At 37.9% G+C, this 18,107-nt stretch overlaps 1 protein-coding gene across 3 annotated transcripts in view; it reads right to left on the minus strand.

Annotated features, from left to right (window-relative positions):
* The window catches only part of CTNNA2 (catenin alpha 2), a 1,515,416-nt gene that overhangs the window by 1,335,948 nt on the left and 161,361 nt on the right, over positions 1-18,107 (minus strand). For all 3 annotated transcript variants that reach the window (XM_072637016.1, XM_072637013.1, XM_072637014.1), the window contains exon 2: positions 16,646-16,752. In XM_072637016.1, coding sequence (XP_072493117.1) covers positions 16,646-16,747 — 102 coding nt within the window. In that variant the 5' untranslated portion in view covers positions 16,748-16,752. The remainder of the gene's footprint in view (positions 1-16,645; positions 16,753-18,107) is intronic.

An 18,107-nucleotide genomic window follows, 5' to 3' on the forward strand; every position in this document is an offset into this window, starting at 1 on the left:
CAGATATTGAACAAACATTAAACATAATTTAATGCCATAATATCTTTGTTCATATATTCATATGAACTTATAAATGAGTCAAATTATAGTCATTAAGCAAGTGAATACATAACTAATAGTAAAAAGGAAAAACACAAATTGTTCAAATACCAGCACACATACTTTTATTCAAAAAAATTGAGGAACACTTCCACTTCAGAGCAAATTTATTGAATTTATTACCATAATTTCCCCTCTTTAGTAAAATATTTTAGTAATAAAATGAGAGAAGCAGGATAAGGAGAAAGAACATGATAAGCTGATAATAATAGCAAACTTCAATAGAGCATATTAAAATTTACACACTGCTTTTTAACTATATTTCATTCAACCCTTATGACAAAATGGTGAGGTAAGTACTATATGCATTCTATATTTTACAGATGGGCAAACTGAATGGAGGGTAGCTAGGATGAACTTTCCACGTGTACAGTTGGAATGTTTAAAAAGTTTGAGAAACATAACTTCTGTGTCATTAGTAATTTTATTAATAATGCTAGCATTTTATTAATAAAAGAGCCAATGACACTCTTGAATGCCAAAGATTTACAATTTATATGCCCTTGGGAAAGTATCTGTTCCAGAGGGTGGAAATCAATTCTGATTGGTTGACAATTAATGTGAGTGAACCTATTTTAATGAGGGGCTGGGATGGTGACATCAGATTACTCTTGGACAAAGGGACTTCAGCCTTAGGCAACCTAGACAATTCACCTGTGTGGAACACAATGGGCAGGAATTTCTGTTAGATTATAAATCTGATCTAGTTGGGCGGAGTAGCAATACCTAGAATAAGGAAAATGTTAAATTTTACAACTGCCTTGTCCTTGAGAGACTGGGTTTATGACAAGGAAAATAAGGTTGAGTCTCTCCAATTGTATTTATTTTCTTCTTTTTTGATCTTTTAAAATGTATTTATTTTCACTTTTCCACATTCACTTCTACAAAATTTTGAATTTCAAATTTTCTCCCCATCTCCCCCTTGTCCCCACCCCAGGACAGTGTGTATTCTAATTGCCCTTTCCTCTAGACTGCCCTCCCTTCTATCACACAACTCCCTTATCCTCTTCCCTTGTATTTTCTTGTAGGGTAAGATAGATTTCTGTACCCCATTGCCTATATATCTTATTTCCTAGTTGCACGTAAAAACAACCTCTAACATTTTTAAAGTTTTGAGTTCCACATTCTCTCCCTCTCCCCCTCCCCCCCAGCCTCATTGAGAAGGCAAGCAACTCAATATAATCTATCCATGTGTGGTCATGCAAAAGACCTCCATAACAGTCATGTTGTGAAAGACCAAACACACTTCCTTTCATCCTGTCCCACCCTCCATCTACTCACTTCTCTCCCTTGACCCAGCCCTCTGAAAAAGCACCTGCTTCTGACCACTCTCTGCCTTCCCCTCCATCCTCTCCCTCTCCCATTCCTCTCTCCCTGCCCTCCTTTAGGACAAGGTAAACTTCCTTACTCAACTGAGTGTGCATACCACCCCTTCCTAAAGTCAATACAAAGAAAGAAAGGCTCACTCATTCCCCCTCACCTTCCCCCACTCCCTTCCTTTGCAAAAGCTCCCTCCTTCCTCCCTTGGGTGAGATGATTAATTGCATTCTACCTCTCCCTTTCTCTTTCTCCTAGTATATCTCTCAACCCTTTATTTTTTTTTAGATATTATACCGTCATATTCAGCTCACCCTGTGTGCGCTCGCGTGCTCTCTCTCTCTCTCTCTCTCTCTCTCTCTCTCTCTCTCTCTCTCTCTCTCTCTCTCTTCTCTCTCTCTCTCTCTCTCTCTATATATATATATACACATATATATACATATATATAAAATATGTATATGTATGTATGTATGTATGTATGTATGTATAGTCCTTCCAGCTCTCCTAATACTGAGAAAAGCCTCATGAATTACAAATATCATCTTTCCATGTAGGAATGTAAACTGTTCAACTTTAATACATCCCTTATAGTTTCTCTTTTCTGTTTACATGCTTCTCTTGATTCTTGCATTTGAAAGTCAAATTTTCTATTCAGCTCTGGTCTTTTCAACAAGAATGCTTGGAAGTCCTCTATTTCACTGAAGTTCCATTTTTCCCCTGAAGTATACTTAGTTTTGCTGGGTAGGGGATTCTTAGTTTTAATCCTATCTCCTTTAAGGTCTAGAATATCATATTCCAACCCTTCCAAACCCTTAGTGTAGAAGCTGCTAAATCCTGTTTGTGTTTCCACAATACTTGAATTGTTTCTTCTCTGACTGCTTGTGATATTTTCTCCTTGGCCTGGGAATTCTGGAATTTGATTACAATATTCCTAAAAATTTTCCTTTTGGGATATCTTTCAGGAGGTGATTGGTGAATTCTTTCCATTTCTATTTTACCCTCTGGTTCTAGGATATCAGGGCAGTTTTCCTTGATAATTTCTTGAAAGATGATGCCTAGGTCCTTTTTTTGATCATGGCTTTCAGTTAGTGCAATATTTTTAAAATTATCTCTCCTGGATCCATTTTCCAGGTCAGTGGTTTTTCCAATGAGATATTTCACATTTTCTTCTATGTGTTTCATTCTTTTGGTTTTGTTTTATAATTTCTTGATTTCTCTTAAAGTCATTAGTTTCCATTCTAATTTTTAATGAATTGTTTTCTTCAATGAGCTCTGGACCTCTTTCTTCCATTTGGCACAGTTTGCTTTTTAAGTCATTCATCTCCTCATTGGCTTTTTGGACCTCCTTTGGCAATTAGGCTAGTCTAATTTTAAAGGCGTTATGTTCTTCAGGATTTTGGGGGGTTTCCTTTAGCAAGCTGTTGACTCATTTTTCATGATTCTCTTACATCCCTCTAATTTCTCTTCCCAATTTTTCCTCTACTTCTCTTACTTGATTTTCAAAGTCCTTTTTGAGCTCTTCCATGGCCTGAGACCAATTCATATTTTTCTTGGAGCCTTTGGATGCAGGAGCTTTGGCTTTGTTGTCTTCTGGCTGTATGTTTTGATCTTCCTCATCATCAATGTCATAAGAAAATACCACTTCACTGAAAAAGTAAGAATCTATAGTCTGCTTCTTTTCCCCCTGTTTGCTCATTTTCCTAGCCAATTACTTGACTTTTGAGCTCCATTAATTGTAGGACTCCAGAAGCAGCCTCCTCTTCAGTAGTGCCTGCAGCTGCCCTGGTACTGGGGCTGGGGCAGGACCATGCTTCTCTCTCAGCCAGGTGAGACATTTTTCCCACTGACTTTTGAAGCTGTCTTTAGTATTTGTGGGTTGAGAAGTCTGGAATCCACATAGGCACCAGTGATTCTGTCCCCTATGGGGGGACTGCCATTTTGTCCATGACCCACACCGAACTGTGTTCTACTCCCACCCCAGTGGGATAGACCCTTCCCATCTGCCTTCCAGACTGCCTTGGGCTAGCAGTTTGCTTTAGTTTATCATTTTGTGTCTTTTGCTGCTCTAGAATTTGTTTAAAGTCATTTTTACAGGGTTTTTTGAAGGGTTTGGGGGAAGAGCACTAGCTGGTCCCCGTTTCTAACCTACCATTTTGACTCTGCCAAGTTTCTCCAATTTTAATGACTATTAACATGAGAGAAAAATAATCTTTCCTCTAAGAGGACACCAGGTAGTTTACTTCCAGGAGAATGGTGATGATGACATGTAAGAGAAGCTTAATATATGGTGAAGTCAAGGCCCTCTGACTAGCTTTGGAGGCAACCAAAAAGGTCTGCCAACTTCATTTATTTCTTCTTAGCCTCTTTTGATCTTTGGGTTTCCTTGGTGACTTCATCATTTACCACATCTTAGGAGTAAATTTAAGGTAAGAGGGAGGGCCTTAAGGACCTTCTTCCTTCTCTGAAGCCAATGACCTTTTTGTCTTGAACTTTGGTCTTTTCATTTCTGCTTTTCCATTCTAATTGAAGGGAATGGAATCTCAGACTTTGGATATTTCAAAGGAAGTTACAGGAATCTGGGAGTTGAAATCTAGGTCAGTTTGCAGCTAGTGTATTAGTATTAATTCCATGAAAAACAAATAGAGATCTTCAGCTGTGACCTTGTAGGACACTAGCCCAGTAGAAGGACTTACCAGCAGACATGTCCTGCCCCACCTCTCTGACCATGAACTTATAGAAATGAAAGTTATATAGGAAATGAATTAAATTACGAATCAGATCCCATTACAAGAATATGCTGCTCACCCCAAAGGAGGAAGAAATGCTGAAATGATCAGAGCTGCACATTATGAAAAATATTTAGTGGTTAAGTAAAGGATGACTAAGTAGATAGAGCACTGAGCATGGAATCAGGAAGACTCATCTACATTAGTTCAAATCTGGCCTGAGACATTTACTAGCTATGTGACCCTGGGCAAGTCACTTAACCCTGTTTGCCTCAGTTTCCTCACCTGTACAATGAGCTGGAAAAGGAAATGGCAAACCACTCCAATATCTTTGTCAAGAAAACTACAAATGGGATCATGAAAAGTCAGACATGACTGAAAAACAGCTGAACAATACAATAAAAAAGACGAAGGACTGAGGTAGGGAGAAGGTGTGGTAGAAAGATCAAATATGAGGCAACAGTTTGAATTTAGTAGAGATATAATAAGGGTGATGGTGAAGTGTGTGGGCAGAAAGGTATGTAAAGAAACATGTGAAGGGAGAAATGACAAAAAGTAGCTTTTAAGTGGATATGGACAACATGTAGTGACAAAAAAGTATTTAAGCTGATTTCTAAGTGAAGAGGAAAGACTTCGTAGAGAAGATGACATGTATGCTAACTGTTGAAGGAAAAGTAGAAATTCTCCTGGTCAGAAGTCAGCTAGATGTCCATTCCAATCTTAGGGACAGCCAGTACAAAAGAAATAAAGTGCCATATAGGATACTTACTATTTCAAAGTAACAGAAACTTTAAGTAGGTTATTACTTTGAGTATTCATGGATGTTCTCAAATAGCATGGAAGGACTGGTCTCCTAAATTGTCATATTTCGTCTATTATGTTTGTGATGGTTCCCTTTCTGATAATTTATCTGTATCATTTATTTCAATAGATTAATGGTGCATGTTGCAAACCCTTCACACCTTTTCATAAGACTATATGACTTTGACTCCGAAAGTACCTTAGACAGACCCCTCTAAGATGGGGATGGATAATAAATTAACAGAGACTCTCAAAATAGTTTGACCAACAAAGGACGTGAACAGGCAGTTTTCAGAGGAAGAAATTAAAGATATCTGTAGTCATATGAAAAAATGCTCTAAATCACTTTTGATCAGAGAGATGCAAATCAAAACAACTCTGAGGTACCACATCATATTTATCAGACTGGCTAACATGACAAAACAGGAAGATGATAAATGCTGAACAAGATGTGGGAGAGTTGGAACACTAATTCATTGTTGGTGGAGCTGTGAGATCATCCAACCATTCTGGAGAGTAATCTGGAACTACGCCCAAAAGGTTACCTTTTGACCCAACAATACAGCTTCGAGGACTGTATCGACAAGAGATGATAAAAACAGGAAAGGTCCCATATGTACAAAAATATTTATAGTGGCTCTCTTTGTGGTGGCCAAAAACTGAAAATCAAGGAAGGGGATGCTGATCAGTTGGGGAATGGTTGAATAAACTGTGTTATATGAATGTAATGGAATACTATTGTACTATAAGAAATGATGAGCACGAAGACTTTAGAGAGGCCTAGAAAGATGTATATGATCTGATGCTGAGTGAAAAGAGCAGAACCAGGGGAACTTTGTACACAGCAACAAACACAGTATGTGAGGAATTTTTCTGGTAGACTTAGTACTTCATTCCAATGCAAGGATTTAAAAAATTCCCAGTAGTCTCTTGAGGCAAAATGCCTTCCACATCCCAAGAAAGAACTTTGGAATTTGATTGCAGAATGAAGCAGATCATTTTCTTTTGTGTTATGTTTTCTTTTGTTATATGATTTCTCACATTCATTTTAATTCTTCTATGCAACATGATTAAGGTGAAAATGTATTTAATAGGAAGGTATGTGTAGAACCTATATAAAATTGTATGCCATCTCAGGGAAGGAGAGAGGAAAGAGGGGAGGGAAAAAATCTAAGATATATGAAAGAGATTGTAGAACTTTGAAAACAAATAAAATAATTTAAAAAATAAAAGGAAAACCTGGAATTGACTGCCAAAAAAAAATAAAGTAAATCAGTGCACATATGTAACCTGTATCAAATTGCTTACTGTTTTAAGAAGAAGGAAGGGAGGGGAGGAGTGAGAAAATTTTGGAACTCAGAATTTTGTAAAAATGAATGTTAAAAATCATCTTTACATATAACTGGAAAAAATAAAATACTATAAAAAATAGCTTGAGCAAGTAGAAAACAGGGTCACATCTAATGAAATGAAAATTATAATATAAGGATAAGTGTACAATCTGTCCTCAAGTCTTAAAACATCAACTACACAAGTACAAGGTGGGAATACATGTTTATATATCATTTGGGCTGAAAACAAAAAGGTCTGGGGATTGCAGTGGACTGAAAGTGTGAGACTGGTAAAGAGAGGAAAACATTAGCCTCTGTACTCCAACACACCCATCCAAAGAAAATGCGAACTTCTATCAATTTACTACAGCCAGAGTATCCCGGAAATAACAAGATAACATATTTGGAGAACTGTATTCAATTCAACATGTCATATTTGAAGAATGACATTGATAAGCTAAAGAATAAATAGAGCAGGGCAGCCAGGAGGGTGCAGGACTTGGATCTCAGGTCACTGCGTGATCAGTTAAAGAAACTGGGGATGGTCAGTCCAGAGAAAAGAAGACATGGTTGAAGGACAGGGGGAGAATAGCTATCTTCAAACATCTGAAGGACAATCAGCAGAAGATTTCCTCTGTGTGATACCAAGGGAAAAAACTAGGAGCAATGAGTAGAGGTTGTAAAAAAAGAAAATGTAAGACTGATTTAAAGAAAACTATTCTCTATAATTTGACTCATCCAAAACTGAACAGGGTGTCTTGGAAATTAAAGAGTTCTCATTGGACAGCTTTTTGGATTCATTATCATGGAGATTCTTGTGAGCAGCCTTCCCACACTGAGATTTTATGATCTGATCCAACTTCCTCATTTTGTAAATAAGAAAACTGAGTTTTAAAGAGGTTAAGTGATTTGTCCAGGGTTACAGGTAAGATGTGGCACAAATACCTACTAGTCTAGCCAATACTCTTTCCTCTACACAATCTTATTCTATTCAAGTCCTCATCTTTCCTTAAACTAGATGTGATAAATAAAAAGAAAAAATTATTGTAGACTTCCCAATATAGATTCCAAAGTTCCTCAGTGGACCTTGGTTGAGGTCCACTATCAATCTCAATTTGCTTTTCTATAAAATAGAGATGGTGATACCTTAAAGACTGTTATGAGCAATAAAGGAGTTGACACATATAAAACTCTTTACAAAACTTAAAGAGCTCTACAAACGCTATGTATTCTTTATTTTTATTATTTCACTGGGTGGGTCATTGTTTCAGCAATGCAGATCTAAACTTATAGTCTCTTTATAGAATAACTCCCTCAACTGATGTAACTTTAACAAAAAAAAAAAAAACAAACTTGGTGGCCAGTTCTCTGGTGATGAGCTATTATTCTTAGAGTAGTCACTTTGCAGGAAAGCACAATCTAATCCATTTATATGTCTACACTGGAGGCCTTCACAGCCTTGGTTGCACCTCTGAGAAACCATATGTAATGGTTCATCTTTTCAGAAAAAGCTTTGAAAAGACTTCAAGTCGTGGCTTTAGTGGAGAAGTTGCTAAAATGTCACTCCTTGGAAAAGAATACCTATGATCGATAAAACTGAAATCTGCCTTCCCCTGTGGTTTTGTGTTTGTGTATAGATATGCACGCACACACACACACACACACATACACACATACACACACACTCACACACAAATCAGAAAGTATTTTTTAATGGAAAAAAAGATTAACCTGCTCTTTGAGATAATTAATCAAAATTAAATATAGTCTGCAGGGCCATGTTTTGTAATGCAAATAAACTTCTAATTGCTCTGATAATTTCAAATTTATTCATATCAACTTTTTCTAAATCTGGAAACTGTAATGTTGTGCATACATAGTTTGGCCACACACCAATACAGTTACATTTCCTGAAAGCTCTCCTCATCTTCTATCTGGAAGATAACTGATCTCAGTCTTTCAAACATATCAGTACTTATATGTGTGTGGAAAAGGGGTATGATTTTGATAGTGATTTAAAAAAATATGCCAGGACACAAGGAGCAAAAGAAAGAAAGAGACAGGTTGGGGGGGGGAGGGATAAAATCTCTCAAACTCATTAGCTCAATTATAAATTTCCATTCACCAATTTTCATCATTATTAAAATGTTATTTTATGAATTAAGAGAAAGACAGATATCAAGGTGGAACACAAAATCAAACAAACCTGGTTGTAGGGGGTCTTGCACATTCAGGCTGGAAAGTCTATGTTAAAACGGTTATTGCCAAAACCCTCTAGTAAAAGGTCAAAAAAAGAAGAAACTGATCAATAAAATAATGACAACCAACCAAATATCTGTAAAAGACTGGATTGGAGAAACCAGCGGAAAACAAACACCAAGCTAAGGAAATGGACTGAAGCTTCCATTTCATGCCATTTACGAAGCATAATCCAGACAGATGAGAGATTGGAGCATTACAAAAACTGCACCTTTAAAGAAACAGATCATATGTGTATATGCTCTAATTTAGAATAATATTATTTATAATATTGTGTGCTCCAATTCTGTATATGTAGTGGGGGTGGGGTGGCTTTTTCTTGCTTAAAATGAGAACAGGAAGACATGCTATTTGTTCCATATGACATTTAAATTTTCTAGTCTTTACAACAAAAAGAAATACAATCAAACTTAAAAGAAGAAGAATAATAGATTAAGGAAATTTTGTTCAAATATAACAAAGTAAAAACTTACTTCATGAAATTTATTTAAGGACCTGTTAAATTTTAATAAAATTAAACTGTCAACTATGGATAACAATCAAAGGCGCATATCTCTTAATAGAGCAAATGCAAATTGTTAATCATCAGTGATAGACAGCTAGATAGACAAATACACAAACAGAGAGATACATAGATACGTAGATGCATAAATAGATCATTAAGTACTTACACTCCTCCAGACACTTTTCTAAATGTTAGGAATACAAGTTTGTGACCCATTTATGGATTTTCTTGGCAAAGATACTGGAGTGGTTTATCATTTCCTTCTCCAGTTCATTTTACAGATGAGCAAATGGAGGTAAATGGGGTGGTCACTTGCTTAGGGTCACACAACTAGTGAGTATCTGAGACTGATTTGAACTCAGGTCTTCCTAAGTCTAGGCCTGGTACCCTTTCCACTACACCACCTCACTGCTGACCCATAGTTATTCATTGTGTCTTGCTAGCCATCAAAGTTCTAAGTTCAGCTTTTCAAAGAGAGAGGTCAATGGCGAACACTGGATGGTTGAACACTTGAGGGAAATCACCAGGGATTTAAGCACCACTTGACATACGGTAGGTGCTTTAAAATGCTTTTTGTTTGATTGGTTGATAAGCACTAGAAAGCTAAGATAGCAAGCAATGGAATTAAACCCAAAGATCCATCAAATGCCTTCTCTGTACAAAGGATATTCTGGAGTTACAGAGAGATTTTCTGGAGGACTTGACTCTGAATGCCACATCTGACATGTGGGAAAATTACTGAACTCTTCAGAGCCTCAAGAAGATCTCTCAAAAGAGAAGGTGCAAATAGCTAAACAGCTGCCCCTCTGTGACCGTGGAGGGAGTTTCTCCAGGGAGTTTCCTACACAGATGACATCACAGGTCCACAGCAGTGCAAAGAACTATAATCAGAGCAAAGGTTACAAAAACAAAAAGAAAACCTTCTTTGCCTTCAGGAAGCTTGCGTTCTGCTGTAAACTAATACAGGATGCAAGATACGGACAAAGGGGACAAAACACATGTTACTTTTCAAAGGGCTTAACTAGGCTCACCTTGCTTTCGGTAGTGGGAGTGTTTGGTCTAAGCTTTTGTTTTTTAATCATAAATTTTATAGGTGGAACACTGGTTAGAGTGCCAGCTTGGTGTCGGAAAGACCCAAGTTCAAATCTGGCCTCAGACAGTCACTAGGAGTGTGACCCTGGGCAAGTCATTTCACTCTGTTTGTCACGATTTCCTCACCTGTAAAATGAGCTGGTGAAGGAAGCATCAAACCCCTTGGGTATCTTTGTCAAGAAAACCCCAAATGAGATTATAAATAGTCAGAAATGACTGAAACCACTCAACAACAATTTTAAATGCTTTTAGAAGAAAAAAGGCAGTTTTTTTTTCTTCCCAGGAGGAAACACTTAAAAAAGTAAATCTTGTATTCAACAGAGGCAAAGCTCCAAGACCCAGGGAAAGCGAGTCTCCAGACCAACACACACTGAAGGCAAGAACACAAGCTGATCGCTCTTGGTGCAATACATTCCAGGCAAGTACGTATTTCTCAAAACAGACTCAACTTCACAAGAACAAATTCTTTTCATCTCCATGACCATGACCTCCATATCATCACTCTTCCCAAAGGAATCTCCCATGGAGCAACACTGCAAGATAAACACTTCAGGCCTCATTTTATTAAAATACAATTAACAGCTAAATTTGTGTGGGCAATTTAAAGTATTGATTAGCGTCAAAATGTAAAACCATTTGTCTTATTACAGTAAATGAGTTCTCCTCCAAATCTCCTGCCTCCTTGTTCCCCTTCATTCTTGTCACTCTCTGCTGGGAATGCCTCAAGTCTCATGGGCCTGAGTGTTTGGGGAAAAATACTTCTGACTCTTTTGGAATTTCAAAAGTCTCTGTTTCCCCACCCCTCCATAATGGTGGCTTTGGAATAGCTTTTATTCTCAGGGACATTCCCTGAGGTATTTATTGAGATTCTCATTTCTATATGAAAATCTCAGTTCTTTCTTTTTATTAGGTGATCTTCTAAAGTCAAATTGCTATATCAGACTCCCTGCTAGGATTTCATTCCAAACCACAGGGGAGGAATGCCTGAAACACGACAATAGACACTTGAATGTTTTATGCTCAGTTAGGTAACACAGTGCTGGACCTGGAGTCAGGAAGACTAATCTTGAGTTGAAATCTGGCTTCAAATACTTAGTAGCTGAGTGACCTTGGACAAGTCACTTCACCCTGTTTGTCTCAGTTTCTTCATATGTAAAATGATCTGGGGAAGGAAAAGGCAGACCACTCTACTATCTCTGCCAAGAAAACCCCAAATGGGGTCACAAAGAGTTGGACACAACTGAAAAACAACTGAATAATGTTTTACAGAAAGTATCAAATGTGGAGAAGCCTTTTTCAACTATCACATTTCAGAACATATATGTGTGATTTGTTAAAGCTAGGTACTGGACGGTTCACGGATAAAAGCTGTTTTGTTTTGTTTTTCTTTTGCCTTTCTTTGTATCCCCAGTACTTGGCACAATGCTTGGGAGATAGTAGGGAGATATAAAATGCTTGCTGACTGAGGTTTACACAAAGTAATGATAAAATGCTGAATTCCATCCCATCTACTGCTACATTACTAAAGTCACACTGCTGACTTGAATTAAGGCACATGCTCAAGTGCCTCAGTTCACCTCTTACCTATACAAAGTGAAATGTCTAATATAGTGTTTCTCTGGAGGGAGAAAAAAGAGGGTTAAAGCATTGCATTTACCTGACAGACCAAAAATGACTAAGTAGTCTAAACCATAAATAGAAAGCACAGCAAACAGGAGAGTCAATAACTGTGTAAGAGGCCCTTAGGCAAGAATACTGGCTTTCCTGTCTATTAATTCCATTACTTAAAAATGTGACAACAGAAAGGTGATGGAGACCCATAATATTGCTACGAAAATTATCTAATTAAAAAGACTGATAAAGTATTTGAGAAGTACAACATACTATGTTCAGAACTCACATAAGACATAATTTTTGGAAGTTTAAGTTAGCTATTCAGCTACACTGAAGAAATCTCAAAATGTAAGAACTGGATTGAACTTCAATGGTCACCGAGTTCAATTTATACCACACAAGAATCCCACTATAATAGATTCAAGATTTTAAGTTCTGCTTAAAGGGCTCTTTTGAGCAAGTACCTATAAATTCCACCAAAGTAGCCAATTCCATTTTGGGCTAAATCATTATTTGAAAACCTTTGTCCTTGTTGAATGTCTCCCCATTGATCCTACTTCTCCTTTCTGGGATCAAAGAGGTTATCCAATTAATAAGCATCTCTTAAGTGCCTAGTGACGTCAGACATTATAGAGACAAATACAAAAATAAGACTGACCCTAGATTCAAGGGCATACATTCTAATGTCTAATGTCAAGAGTCTTTTCCCAGTGATAACCCTTCAAATACGTGAAGACCGTTATCATGGTCCCCATCTCTGAATCTTCTCTTCTTACAACAACATGTCTCCAGTTCCCTCAACTGATCCTCATATGATATAGAGTTAACATCCTTTGTCCTCCTGATTGTGCTTTTTTGGAAACTCCAAATGTCACGGAACATGATGCTTTCCATGTCTTGTAACTAGAAAAGAATACAGTGGGACCATCACTGCCTTGTTTTCCTGATAGATCTGCCTTGCTGAATGCAGCCAAGATCATAGCCACATTTTTGGCTATGCTATCACACAGCTAAATAAAATGGACTGCTCTTCTGTCTGCTAATCCCCTTTCCCCCCACTGGTCTCACCCTAACCCTAACCCTAAATGAGCTCTGCCATTTTTGCACTTAGGAAACTGACTTTAAAAAAATCCAAGAGTAAGGCCACATAGTTCCTCCTACTGAAGGTATTTATGGATTTGACACAGTGTTCTAGCCTTTTTTGCATGCTAATCCTCTCATCTAGTATGTTAGCTATTTCTAGCAGCTCTGTGCCATCTGTAAATCTAATAGGTATACCACTTTCTCCTTGAGTCAAGACAATGATTAAAACGTTAAACATCACCAGGGAAGACCCAATGCCAAAATGACTCTGAAAACTCTCCCAGGCTTGCCATTGAACCAACTCCAAACCCATTTACAGGCATCGCTGTTTAGCCTACCTCTCTCCATTTCTTCCACAAGTATGCTTGGTGGGTTAAAACTGAAATAAATGACGCCAACAAAACTTCCCTAACCTACCATTCCAAGATCCCTGTCCCAAAAGAAACGATGTCAATCATGTTGTCATGACGGAACCTTGATGAAGTCATGCTGACTATTCTCGATCACGTTTCCATTTTCTAGATGTTGGCTAAGTCTCTCCTTAATAATTTGCTCCTGAATTTTTCCAGAAATGAAAGAAACCGACAAATTCTTTCTGCTTCACTTAAAAAAAAAAGAATTCAATCCATCTGTGCCCTTCTTTATGCCTAAAACTGCATAGGGAGCTAGGTGGCCCAGTAGATAGAGTGCCAGGCCTGAAGTAAAGAAGACTCATTTCTGAGTTCAAATCTAGCTTCAGACACTTCCTGGCTGTGTGACCCTGGGCAAAGTCACTTCACCCTGTTTGCGTCGGTTCCTCATCTGTAAATGAGTCCAAGGAGGAAATGAGGAATCACTTTGCCAAGAAAAACCAAAATGAGGTCATAAAGAGTCAGACACAAGTATAAGAACTGAAGAAACTAGACTGGACTTGTTCAGCAAGCACCTCTTACATTCTCCATGAACTCTGAAATATCACTGATGCTGTCTCTGAAAAGTAAATTCTCATTCTTTCCTAAACAAAGGATGTGGGTTATCTGGTGTAATGATTAAAATTGGTGCTCTGAATTTGAAGGATGAGGTATGGACTTCAAACAGTACTTACTATCTCTGTAACTCTGAGCAAGTACTTTCAAGCCCTCAGCACCTCAGTGTTCTCACCTGTAAAATGAGGTGGTTATACTAGATCATTCTTAAGCACTTAATCTGAAGGAGAAATTGTGCTAAATATAGCCAAACAGACACTTTGAAAACATGCAAACATTACAATCCCTACCCTCAAGGGCTTTATATTCTAATGGGAGAAGGCAACATAAAAGGGAGGAGTAAAGTGAAGTAGGGTGGAGCATGAAGTTGTCCTTGTCTACTGTTCCTCCTTTTTTATCAAAGAGTACCAAGGACATCATGATCTGGGGGTAAAGGTCAAGTGAGTTCCACTGTGACTGATCAGTCCTACATGAGTGCAGAAGGCTCTACTAGAGGTCTCGCACAAATAGTCTGGTTTGAAATGCATGATGAAGATGTCTCTAGATATGTGCATCTCACATTCCCTTAAATGCTACTGCAATTCTCCTTTGCTCATAAAGCACAGCATCTTTGATACTCATATGTCTTACTGGATGGTCCCATGTCAATGTCTCCCATGTCTCCCAATCAATATTAAAGCTCTTCATAGAGGCCTTCAGAGTATATTTGTACCACTTCTTCTGTCTTCCACGGGAGCACTTGCCTTGTGTGAGTTCTACATAAGATAGTCCTTTACGTAAAAGTACTGGAATTTGGGGTCATTGGTCAGCCCACTGGAGTTACCCTCTTTGTGTACAGTTTGAATGCTGGGTAATCTTGCCAAAGGATCATGAGGTTAAGGAGATGGAGTCGGAGGATCTCTGACATTCCTTCCTAACCCAGCTCTTTAATCTCTTTATGACCTTGATTCATCAAGGGCAGGTGTTCAGTTGTTTTAGTCACATCTGACTCTTCTTGACCCCATTTTGAGTTTTCCTCACAAAGATACTGGAATGATTTGTCATGTCCTTCTCTAGCACATTTTACAGATGAGAAACTAAGGCAAACAAGGTTAAGTGACTTGTCCAGAGTCACACAGATAGCAAGTGCTGGAGACCCATCTGAACTCAGGCCTTCCTCACTCCAGACCTGGCACTCTATCCACTGTGTACCTAGCTGCCCTTTTACCCTCTTTAGGAATCAAGTCTATGTTAGTTGTTTTTTTTTGTTTTTTTAACCTGTCATATCCAGCACAAAAGTTACTCTCTTTGACAAAGAAACAAAAAGCAAAACTTGTTTTAAAAGACCAAACTCTCCCATTGCATCCTGGGGCATCTCTAGTTGTAATGATCTATACCTGGCCACTGGATCCTCTCTGCAGGAGAAAGTGAAGCTGGTGCCTTTCACAGTCCTCCCTCACTCAACCCCAATCAGTTGCAAGTCATGCCATAATCTTCTTAATGTCATGGTCCTCTTTCAGAAGGAAGGACAAACCACCACATAAGCTTTAAAAACAACAATAATCACTCGTGATGGTCTACTGTCCTCACCAACCTCAACACATGTTGAGCAATAAATAGCATTCTTGACATTATTATTCCTCACCTGTATCACACTCCTATCCATCTTACATTGCTTGGCTTTAGTTACACATTCATTATGCATTTTTTTTAAAATCTAAATGGTCTGAGAAGCTACCATTAGGTTTGCTGTTTTCTATAGACAACTCCCATTTACAGCTCTTTGACAGGTAACTGAGGCCAGACACCAATAAAAATGAATAAAGAGAAATTGAGACTTCAAGTTATGGCAAGTAAAGCCTCTTGTTTGATCTTTCACAAGTTGGTACAGTTTCTGAGAAGTACAGATCATGTCCAATGAAGACAAAGAGTGAAGGATGTTCTTTGATCACCTTTTGCACTCTTAGTTGTAATTGATAGGAGCAGAACTCCTAGGGTAAGAACCAAGTGTGAGAGAGTATCCACATATGCTTCTAGGAGAAGAGAGGTTTTTCCAAAGGACTTTTTGTGAGTAGAATATAAATAATGATAAAACACAAGATGTTACGAAAATTCACGGAATTGTTCTCAACAACAATATGCAGTATTGCTGATACAACTTCTGCATTGTACATAAAACTCTGTCTTATAAAATGTTAAAAAAGCAAACCCCCTAATTTTAACTACTTGGAGATTACTAGGACAATCCAGCCCAGTCTACGAATTGGACAATTCCCATGAGAAAAAATATTTTCCCTAACAAAAAGTCCTCTAAAATGAGCTCTGCAAACTGGAACATTTTCAGATTTTTTTTCTAGTGACAGTCATCTTGATGAAACATGGCAAGGTGCAACAACACTAAAAGGGGACAGTTCCACATTTCAATGAGACAAATGCTGCTTTGTCAAGTGAAGGGAAATTCAATAGATAATGTTCAGCTTGTAAGCAGTTTCCTAGCTACGCATTTGCATTTAAAAGTGAGGAAGAAATCTTTTATATAGACTTTGATTTCAGAACTGCAAATGAAGTCCCCTTTCACCCAGGTCCAGTAGCTCTCCTCAATTATCCTATCAAATTAATTCCACAAATCATATGCTTTCATATGAGTGACTTTAAAAAATAGAATTTTAAGTTCTAGTTGGCTAAGAAGTTGATCAAGCAAGTCTCACAAAATATGGTCTGAAATGATAATAAACAACGTTCAGTGAATGGTTCAATATAAAATAAAAAGGAGAGGACAGTTGCTTTCTCTTTTCATAAAATTTTTAAGTTCTCCCACAAGGCACAACATAACAAAGATGGAGCCATGTGAATGGAAAAGATGAATTGTCTTACCTGTGTAACAAGAGGTTCCAGTAGTCTCTCCACTGTCAGAGTCCTTATTTCCAAACTCTTTGGGTCCCATTTCAAAATGATAGGTGAAGTGGCTGAAGTCATGCTCCCTGGAATCAACATAAAATACTGTCAAACAGAAATCCATATTTTCCTTATAAATGGATAGGGTAAAGTTTATACTTTACATGGGATATAATACAAAAACAAATCAAAGTGCTTCATTTACTCCTGGGTACAATCCGGGATAGGATTCAAAACTTTTGCTTCTGCTTACTCTCAATGCAAACAATTCCAATTTTAGCTCAATAAATGCATTATCTTCTTAACAATTAGGGCTATCCAAGTATGGACAATACTTGTCCAAGTATGGGTAATTCAAGAGGAAGTGACCTTGCCACCACTGATGGTCTTCAAGAGACTTGATGGTCAGTTATGGGAGACATCATAGAAGAGATGCATGCTTCAGGTTGGCCTGACTTAAAAGATCAGTGAATTCCCATTCCCCCATCTGAGATTAGAACTCTCATTTTTGTAGAATGTTTCAGAGCATGTTTCATTCATTGTCTCTCGATCTCTATAACCACTACATGAGATTGTTGCTATTTATCCTCATTTTGCAGATGAGGAAATTAAGGGCCAGGATGTGGAAGTGTCTTACCCAAGTTTCACTACTAGTAATCTAAGTCTTCCTCAGTTCAGACAATCTAGCGTCCTACCCTCAAGAAATCATACACTTGGGACTAGACTGCAGGACTAGAACTGTTTAACAAAAATTCATGGTTACTAATCAAATGGATTTTAAAAAATATTTAACATGAACAAAAACAACTGTGAATTCAGGAAAAATATTGAGACCCTGATAATCATGTCATTTTCTAAATTATAAAGCATATTTCTTCTCTAGCTGGAAATCAATAGCCTCTTTTACAACAAATCCCACCAAATCTGAGTGGAAGCAGAAAGGAGGAATCCTTTCTACATCTTAGAAAGGCAGGGTGGTGTAGAGAGAAGAGGAGAGCACTCAGACTTGGACATAAGAAGATATGTATCTGGGTCCCATTTCAGACACTGAAGTAGGTGCTTGACCTTGAGCACATCAACATGCCTTATTTCCTTAAGACATAAGTGAATGTGTTGGACTAGGATTGAACTTCCAAGTGAATCTAGGATCCCATGAACCTATAAATTAACTGGCTCTTGGTTAACTATACAGGTATCCTTTGCATATCGTGACATTCCCCATTGTGGTTGGAAGATATTGCCAGGCAGCATAAGAAATTAAATGGGAATTGGGAGGGGGGGGGGGGATTGTGGATGCTGCAGATAACAGGCAAAGGATAATGAATGACCCAAAGCCCTGACCAAATCCTTAACCCAAAGTTTACATTAAGTTACTATAACACCCCATAAATGAGAAAGAAAAATTCAGACTTTTTCTCTGGTGCAAAGAGAGGGCCAAAAA

This window comes from Notamacropus eugenii, chromosome 1, assembly GCF_028372415.1.
Source record: "Notamacropus eugenii isolate mMacEug1 chromosome 1, mMacEug1.pri_v2, whole genome shotgun sequence".
Taxonomy (NCBI): domain Eukaryota; kingdom Metazoa; phylum Chordata; class Mammalia; order Diprotodontia; family Macropodidae; genus Notamacropus; species Notamacropus eugenii.